The sequence below is a fragment of the Dermochelys coriacea genome, chromosome 16, assembly GCF_009764565.3.
Source record: "Dermochelys coriacea isolate rDerCor1 chromosome 16, rDerCor1.pri.v4, whole genome shotgun sequence".
Taxonomy (NCBI): Eukaryota; Metazoa; Chordata; order Testudines; family Dermochelyidae; genus Dermochelys; species Dermochelys coriacea.
The window spans coordinates 23120947-23131032 of NC_050083.1; the positions used below are offsets into that span (position 1 = coordinate 23120947).

General features: G+C 37.3%; 1 protein-coding gene across 3 annotated transcripts in view; it reads left to right on the top strand.

Annotated features, from left to right (window-relative positions):
* Window positions 1-7549, top strand: part of LHX2 (LIM homeobox 2) — a 38057-nt gene extending 30508 nt beyond the window's left edge. The window contains exon 6 of one of the 3 annotated variants that reach the window (XM_038375170.2): window positions 4161-7286. In XM_038375170.2, the coding sequence (XP_038231098.1) occupies window positions 4161-4448 (288 nt within the window). In that variant the 3' untranslated portion in view covers window positions 4449-7286. Of the gene's footprint in view, window positions 1-4160 lie in introns of all 3 variants that reach the window. The other 2 variants (XM_038375168.2, XM_038375169.2) reach the window with 2 other exon arrangements.
* The last annotated feature ends 2537 nt before the right edge of the window (window positions 7550-10086 follow it).

Below are 10086 nucleotides of genomic sequence, written 5' to 3' on the forward strand. Positions count from 1 at the left end.
ATCTGCTTGGTAGAGGTCTGTCCAGATACCTCCTCTCTTCCCAATAGCTTAGAAAGCATGCTATTCTGAGGAGCAGCAAGCAACTTGTTGCAGTAGCCCACCCTGTTCTATGCTGCTGTCCCAGGTAAGAACAGGATTTTGCCCTTAATATTCAGGATCTCTTTAACACACCATCAAGATTATATGACAAAGAAAGTGATATGGAAATGTATGTAGAGAGGCTAAGTGACTTGTTCAAGGAAGTCTGTGGAAAGCAGGGACTTAAACGTAGGTCTCCCTAGCCTAGTGCCCCAACCACTGGACAATCCTGCCTAGCGATCCATCCAAAGCTATTCAATACCATTAATTCAAATATAGTAGTATTATTTGTGGTTGAGCTTATAGTTGGTTCTATTTTTCAGTGGTAGTTTTAGTTCATGTAGTTCAGACCTTTAATTATGCATTTGAACAAAGAGACATTAAACATTTCCCACACTGTTGTGATTTTATTTATTTATTTATTCCTAAATACTGAAGACCAGATTCTTAATTATCTAACTAGTGTGAGATGAGCCGTTCTAGAACTGTTATGTGCAGTTGTGTTATTGTTTCCTTGTGTTAATGTAGCCCTGTTATTGGTACAGGACCTGAACCTGCAAAGTGGGCTTAAAACAGTACCACCACTGTGCTGAGTGGAGAATTCTGCCTTGGTAGCCTTTTACATCCTATCTGCAGAGATATAAATGATGACACATAGTGCAAGGCAAGCCCACATTACCGACAGCTCACACAAACAATAATTTTGCTTCTCTCAATTCCCTTGAGTAAAAACATTGGCTGAAAATATTTCACATCATAAGTCTACTCCACAGACTTGGATACAATTTGTTGGGGTTAGCTGTTTGAGGCTATTCTTTTCTGACACAAGGCTAAATATTTTTCAGAATCTCAGTACAGTCAATATCTAGAAGCTTGTTAAGTACCAATATTAATACTCATCATTGTGCATCCCTAATGCACATTACAAGCATTAACCAGTTAACCCTACAACACCCTGGAGAGGGAGGGAGTTAGGAATTATCCTTGTTTTTAGGCAGCACCTGTAAGATGTTGGGATATATTTTACCCATAATGCTAATAGAATGAATCATATTAAAGGGAAAATGCACCCTGTCAAAATCTTTCCATGTGTATACAGCTCCCATTGGTAGCATTCATAGATAGTTGCATGAGCAGCTGAAGGTAGGATTTGATTACGAGTGTTTCATGACTTTGGAAGACGGAAGGAATACATACAAACTAAGAGGCTTGACCCTCTCTCTTTTCCAAATCACTAACTTGTATACAAAATTAGACATTTAGAGACAATAGTGGATTTTTTTAGCAGCATCACAGTTAAGGATCCATTGGGCTTTAGGAGTAGGATGGAAGATCAAAGTAGTTCTAATGTCTTTTGGAAATGTTATAATTTGTTTTAACCAGCACATTACTTCATGTTTAGAAACTGAAATTTTGCTAGCATGTGGGGCTTGGCCCTCTTCTGTATGTGCAAGTATGTCTCTCGCAAATATCAGGATGAAGTCAGGGGGTGACAAGTGCACATGATCGGAACTAGTGAAATGGTGGCTTTGGCTGTTTTATTTTATTTTCATTATAAAATGACTGAGTTATTCAACCTTGACAACAACGGGCTATTCTTTAAACTTTTTGATTACCTTTGTTTCCTGCTATTAAAGGGACATTGTCAGATTACATATATTTGAAAATAAAAATTCCCATACTGGTACTACAAATAATGTATATTATTTAAAATGGAAAAAACCCATACAAATTTAAAAATTCCCAGTGTACTTTTCATCATTTCTGATGGCTGTTTTTTACATACTCTCAGCTTGAATAATCAAAATAGACTAATCTGTTTCACCTTTATTCTTTGCACATGTGGTTCCTGATCCTTCAGCTGGCACCACTCAGACAGACCCTGGCACTCTTTACAGAGCCCTACAGCTCTGCCTGCATGGATCTAATTGCAGAATCAGGGCCTGGGAATGGCAGACGTTGCAGTTGAAGATTTAAGCCAAAACCCTCTTTCCATTGTTTTTGCCCAGTACTGAACACTTCACTGGCACTTAACAACTAAATAATAATAATCCATCTGACATCTTTAAAGAACCCTAAAAAAGTTAATGTTAATAATAATTTTGGGATAGTTTTTTTTTCTGATTGTAATATACGAAACCTATGCATGGAGCCTAATCTACTTGACAGTGTCCCTTTAAACAAGGGGAATGCCAACATTAAATATTAAAAACACTAAGCTGCACAAGCAAGGACACCAATGGACATATACTACCCTTGGTCTATGTGTACCACTCTAGAAGACATTAGCAGGAGTTGCACATGAGGATAAAGGGAATTTTTTATGTTCAAGCTGCCCGTCTGTTCTTAACCCCACTCCTTGGAGTTCATACCTAAACCCCTCTTCACATGGATTTGCCCCTCTTTCCCTGAAGAACGGAGGATCTGCAACAGCATCCCCTCTTTCCCTGAGCCCCACAGAGGGTGTTTGGTTCTGGGGATCCATACGTGGGAAATAGACTGGCCAGGGGAGGGAATGGAAGGCTGGGGCACATGCATCATCCCAGGAGTGTGTTATCTTTACACCTCACTCTCCTCCTCTGTGTGGTGGTGATTCCACTCAAAAGGGATTCCCAGGGCTGCCCAAGTTGCAGCAGGACCATACTGTTAGGGAGTTGCGAGGACACACAAGACTTCTGTGTGGATGGCTCTGTCTTCCTTCTGGACCTTTGGGCTCTGCACACCTCCTCTTTCACAACAGACCATCTTGCAGAAAGTTGTGATAGGACACCCTTACTGATATCTCCTCTCTCTTAGCCCCCTTCTGTGAGACTTCTTGCAGAAAGAACGATAAGGCTCTCTGCACCTAGACTGACAGGGATTGAAATAAGTCAGTGTGAGCTCAGTGAGAGCAGGACAGAGTCAGTTAAAGGTGATACAACACAATGACTTGAGACCCTGTGGTACCTAAATAGTCGGGCTTCACTTTATAAGATCAGAGCCAGGGGATATATTATCCCAGTAATGTCTGAGTGTCTGGTATTAGAAGGTCGGTATCTGCCTGCATCAGCGTGAGCACAGGACTTTTAATGCCATTTTAAAATTTAATAGAGATATGTCTCTATACCTGGATTTGATAGAAATATTCTTGGGGTTTAATATATTTGTACTGATATTTCATTTGAGATAAACTAGCAGAGTATTTTATTTTAAAACTAACCCTTTAGGAATGGGACAGACACTATTACCTTTGGAGAGAAGCCTCGGCAATTTAGCCTTAGGAAATGAACTTTGCCGCTTTTGTCTCTCGGTCATAGACAAAGGGATAGTAGCTAGACAATACAGGAGATAAATATAGTTCTAGCTACATACAGATAAATATACTTTTTGCACATTGATTTTGTTGCTTCTAAAATTATGTTTTAGTACAATACAAATTGTTTTGTATACCTTCATAACAAGAATAAGAAAACATCCTACAGAGAGGCTGGGGCGGGGAGTGAAGCCAAAACACTTTTGGGGTGGAGAGAGGAAGGTTTTATGGAGAAAGAATCTTTAAAGTTCTGCTACCTCTGGAGCTGTAGAGGAGCTGTTTGGGAAGAGGGGAAGAGCAGGATGCCATACATAGGCTCTATATCCTTTGCAGTCGAGGGATGGACCAAAAAACGGCTGGCACTGCTGAATCTAAGATTATACAAATTGTCTCGTCAGTTCCGCTCCCATCCTGACAAATACTTCTCAGGAGCTGGGGGTAGGCGCATGAACCACAGGGGCTACTGAAGCCCTAAGACTGTTTTCTCCATTGCCTGGAGAGCAAGATTCCTCTCCTCCATCCCCAGTTCTCTTCATATCCCAGTGCACAGTCTGTTTACTTAGAGAAATGTGGGAAAGCCAAACAGAAATGCTTTACATGCTAAGCAGAGAATACTTCACACAACTGGGCACACAACCTGTGGAGTTACTGTAGTAAAGTGAGCTGTTCCACCTGTATGCCGTCAATACAAGAATACATCTAATTGAGGCTGTATTGAATTTGTGTCTTTTGCTTTTTTTAAAAAAATGCTGTATTTTAAATGCTACCCTATTATATTAAATTATTTCAGGTTTGGTTTCAAAACGCCCGAGCCAAATTCAGACGGAACCTCTTACGTCAAGAAAACACAGGGGTGGATAAGACTTCAGATTCCACACTCCAAGCAGGAACCCCATCAGGACCTGCCTCAGAAATATCCAACGCCTCCATGAGTCCATCCAGCACTCCCACTACCTTAACAGACTTGACTAACCCTACCATGCCTACTGTGACATCTGTCTTGACGTCAGTACCCGGAAGTCTTGAGGTTCATGAATCTCGAAGTCCTTCACAGACAACTCTCACAAATCTTTTCTGATGACTCTTTCTCAATAATTTCTTTAAAAAAGAAATTATTCTTAGTTACATTCCAAGAGTATTTTAATAGAGGCTTTGAGCAACTGACTAACCACACTTAGGATCTCTCCTGAAAACAGAAGGAAATGTATTGTTCTGATATTACAGATTATGGACTGAGGAATAACTTGGAAGATCTATCTGCAACACAACATTTGTGTAACTGTACAGTTTTGTGGACTGAGTAAGGGAAACAGCAATTAATTTAAGTTGGCTAAAGCTTCTATAATTTTCAAAGACTGCCATGTGCCTTATATACTGTTTTATCTACGTACTTTGGATTACATGTCCATTTTTCTCTTTTTCTCTCTGTATATTTATAACAAGGGCAAAAATGTTACAAGAGTTTGTTACTTTGAATAGTCCTATGCCCTTCATTGGTTGCTTTGTTGTTTTAGAATTTTAAGGTGAAAGTCTGTTTGAATATCAGAATTTGTAAAATCTAACCAGTAATAAAACCACTTGTGGAAACTACTTGGTAACAGCTGCAGTTACATTTAGCATTAATTTCACAGTGCAGGTAGGCTGACTGTATTTAAATTGATGAGAAAATTGCACAACAAATACAGTATCTGCTTAGAGTAAACTCTAAATATGATACACATCTGCCTCCTGATTCCTAAATATATAGGTGAAAAATCCAATTTGTATAACAGGGTCTAGATATTTTCGTTATAGAGAAATAAATAATTGTTAGTTGAAACTAAAAATTGTTATTGAATGTTAAAATTTACACAAACATACTGCTTAATTTTGTTGCTGAAACTTCAGTTAACATTGAAAAGGAAACAAATACTGTTTTTATGCAACCAAAGGTGTCTGTCCTATTTTATGGAGAGGGCAAGCCAGGCATTTGAAAGCAGTGTGGCCATGATCAACCTATTTCTGAGACAGACACTGGGTAATGTTGTCCCCTAGAAACAAAGAAGTATTTGTTAGATTAATTTAAAACATTGGCAGATAACATTGAGACAAAACTATGTTTCACAAACATATATGGCCTTTTTTAATGGTTTGAAGGTATAAAAAAGCAGGTAAGAATATATTGTTATGGATACTAATAAAAATGGCTATTCCTTAAACCATAGTGGACCTGTTCAATTTAATTTAATTCCTTCTCCAGTTGTGAGATCTGTGCTCTTCTGAATATCATTTGTGCTCTGAGCTCTTTCTCCCTTTTTTTTGAAAGATAGTCTTTCATTCTTTAAGGAAAAAATAAGTATACCTCAGCAAGGTTTACATTTGAGTTAGAATGCTGTATGCTATTTTCCCAATGGTTTATTTAATGCAGACTTTGAGCAGACAAAATATATGTACCATATATAAGGTTGTTTCTTTTCAATCTTGTTGCAAGGTTTTTCAGTCAGATGTGTTAGGTTGTATATGGCTGACTTAGTAAAAACTGCTCTGTTGCTCCCATAGGATTGAAATCAGCAAAAGATTATTCTGTACTAGCAGCAAGATAGGTGCTAAGATTTGTGTTCTTTGCTCCTCTCAGTGTACTGAAGATGATTCATTAGGCCAGGTTCCGTGCAAACAGTGTTTTGGTTTTTAAAATGCTATATTTATAAAGCTTTCTCAGATGAAAGCTTGCAGACCTTGTGCATGCCAAATTCCCATTGAGGTCAGTGAGAGATCTGGGTGCACAAGAACTGTGAGACTGGGACCCTGACGTATTTAAAATATTTATTAACCTTTCTTGCTCTTCAGTTCTGGTAATTAAAGATGAATAATCTGAGAAACAAGGAAGTCCCCATAGGAAATCATGACTGGATAAGATTTGTGAAGGGGATTGTATTTCCATCCCTAAAAAACAAACAGTTTAACATAGTTCATTAAATTTGTACACAGTTACAAATGCATGTTTTTTTTAAAAACCTGCAAATTGAGTTAGCAAACTTTACTAGATACCCCATAGCAAAGATATCTAAAAAGGAAATAGTATTGGTTAGTGGATTGTTAAAGAGTATGTTTTTACTTTTTGAAAAGGGTGTTCACACACAGATATTCTGCTGTATGTGGTGTTTTGTTTATTGTCAATTACCTTGGGAATTTTATTTTTGTTAAATGCTTTAGTTGGATCTTTTCTTGATTTAAAAGGCAATGTTAGTCCAATATGAAATGGATACAGGCCATAAATAAAAACCTGTGTATTCCTATGTAAACAAAAGGGTTTTCCAAAACTTACTATTAAATTCAATAGTAATGCAGCAAAATGTAGCTGTTAACAATTTGAAGAGAAGTGCTGGTTGTTGTTGGTATTTTATTTTTTTGATCTTTTGTTTTAACTACCTGAATCCACATCTTTGAAATCAGTTCTCAATATTGCCTTTTCAATAACTGAGATTTATGGAGGGGAATAATCTCATGTTTCTATTATCTAAAACCTAAAACAGGCAATTAATTGTCTGGTTTAATCAAATCAGGGATTTTGCATATAAATAAGATACAATATTCTATATAGGGCCTTTATGTAGGGACATTCGGATTCATTCACTGTCTCCAATGACCTATGTTGTCCCCATAATTGTTTCAATCCTGTGGTATTGTTCAGTTGTTAGAGCTTGTTGGTTTTGAATGCTGTACATTTTTTTACTACTGCAATCCTAATGTTTCTTCACATACTTGTACAGTTCCACATTTGATGTACTAGTCTGAAATTCTGTTAAAAACATGAACAAAAATGGAAATGATATTTCTTTGGAAGTGTATTTTTACTGTATATCTAATTTGAACATACTTCTTTACATCTTGCATGATAGGTGTGTAGTTCATTTTTTAAATATGAAAGAGACTTGAGAGTAACAGATCAAAAATATAATGAAAACTATACAAATATGGAAAATACATACATTGATTTGCTACTTTTTGACTCAAGATACTTTTTGAAATACATTTCTCTAGATTATTTAAGATAATCCAAGTATTTTGTCTTTTAATTCATACTTAATACAAAACAGTAAAATGGACTCTCACATCAGAGAGTTTTTGAAGCCAGCATGTGATTCACTGAAACACTTGATTGCTCCCTTAGTCAAATAGAGGGAAAGAATATTTGATCTTAAGAATGATGACCAAATCTATCTGTATTTAAGGTAAAGTTCCTTAGCGATTGTTCTTATGAAATATTATCACAATTTAAAATATGTTGATACAGTTAACTTTTACATTTCAGAAACTTCATTCTCTACTCAAAGATTACATATTGTATGTTTAGGGGATACATTATATTCTTCATATATAACAAAGAGTTTGAATCCCTGCTTTAAGAGCAAAAGTCAACGCAACCTTAAATGTTATGGGTGCCAACAGTGCCTCCATAATAAAACATACTGTTTTGGAAGCCAGGCCTGTAGGTATTTGAAAAGTGCATATTTAAGTATACTTTCTGACAAATCGGTTTGGTATTTTGGGTGCTTTGCAAGATCAATATGTCATACGTTTAAACAAGAAAATAGAAAACAGAATCAGACATGTATAGCAACCACCTCCTTTAAAAAAATAAAGAAAGGGAGAGAAATAAGAAAGAAAAATAAAAGTGAGTCTTAGGGTACAGGAAATGCTGCTGATAGAGGACTTAGAACCAGTTCAGCTACAGATGCTTCAGTATAACATCGAGTGCCTAGACACTACAGTAACAGGGTTTTTAGTAATGCTTAGAGAGAGAGATTTTTAATGAATGCACGTGAATTGAGTTAGTTAATTTGTTACTTTATGACGCCGTATAAAACTCACATTAACTCCATATGACCATTACTATTTTCCAAATGCAGTTGGTTTAAAGTTACTCTGTATGGAAAATCCAGTATGTACAGAAGGAAGGGCCAGAATGTCAACATTCAGTACATTGTGAAGAGACTAGCATTGGCATTGTGAATAAGGATATTTTCTCCTGTTCCCATCCACCTTTATCTTAATCTCAATCCTGGGTACTGTCTCCTACAGTAAGACCCATGGAGAATTGCAGGTAATGGACCTAGTTTACTATTTCATGGGGACAGGAAGACCCTTGAGTTTCAGTGACTGATACCCCATTTCTCTGCTTAACCTCCTGCTCATGGGCCTCCTTCACATTCAGACTTATAAACACTCTTCTCTTTGCATTGATTATTTTGGCTGTATCCACATCTCTTGGAGTTATTCACTAGGAGTTGAACCCACTGACTAGCTTTGGAATGTCACAAAATGTCAGTCAAGCTGACTTTGGAAATGTCCATAGTTGGTGAAAGCAAAGTTCCAACTACTATATAAAAAGAAAAGGAGTACTTGTGGCACCTTAGAGACTAACAAATTTATTAGAGCATAAGCTTTCGTGAGCTACAGCTCACTTCATCGGATGCATTTGGTGGTTTTTCCACCGAATGCATCCGATGAAGTGAGCTGTAGCTCACGAAAGCTTATGCTCTAATAAATTTGTTAGTCTCTAAGGTGCCACAAGTACTCCTTTTCTTTTTGCGAATACAGACTAACACGGCTGCTACTCTGAAACTACTATATAGGTTTAGATAAAAGAACTAAGAGATCTGGTTCCATTATCTTATATGGAGTCTTCAGCAATAATAACCAATTGGTCAAAAGTTTTCATTTACCTTGTATGAGGAGATGTGTATTGCAGCAGCAAATGGGATAAGGAATGTCCTGGCCATTTATTCAGACAAGACACTGAATGGATGATAGAGAGCAAAGAAGGCCAGTTATGTGGTTTTACCAGTGTTGCATTTTGAAGATAGTTCAGAGCAACATTTTAAGGAGCAGCTTGACTGGGGAAGGTTAGGGGTTTTGCCCATACACAAGTATAATCAATCTCAGACAACATTATTTACTTTTTAATGTGCAAAATGTCCCCTTTGGGGGTCATGTTCTATTCACAGTTATACTGGGGTGCATGCATGAGTATAACTAAGCAGATATTAGCCTTTTATCTTCTAACATATACTTGTCTAGGAGAGTGTAGGTATATTCAGTGTCTGAACTGAAGAAGGGATATGTGTGTGTGTGAGAGAGAGGGAGAGAGAGGGATGGGGAGGGGCGGGATTTCCCTGCCTCTGGAGGAGTTTATTCCTCTCTGGATATAGCTAAACCATTTCTGCTAGAGGTGATTTTTATCTTTAGCTAATAACGATACTTGTGAACAAAGCAACCTTTTTTTCCCCTCCCCTCTTCTAAAATGCACCAAGTGGCCTCTGTATTTTCAAAGCATTCAAACCCAGATTTTTAAAGTGTAGAAGTATGTGTGCAAAATACACAATGCACATCAGAAGTGAGGTTTGCATGAGTGCAAATCCTAGTTTCACATCTAGTTTTGGTGTATGCAACTTATGCTAGCACCAAAGTGCACATATGTTTTTGCTTTCAAAGTTTAAAACATAGCTTCCTTCTCAGACCCTTCAAGGCCTTTCTCCCCTCTGCTGCAGATGAACTCTGCCTTGATTGAACTCTGCCTTGTCCCATATTTGAGGTCATTTTCTTAGTCTCCAGTATCTTGGTTTAATAGAGTAAATACATCAAAGCACAACATATACACACAGCAGTTTCATACACATTTAAGCATGGTCAAAAACCTAAGATACTTACTAGGGTACAAAGAAAAGGAATACTTG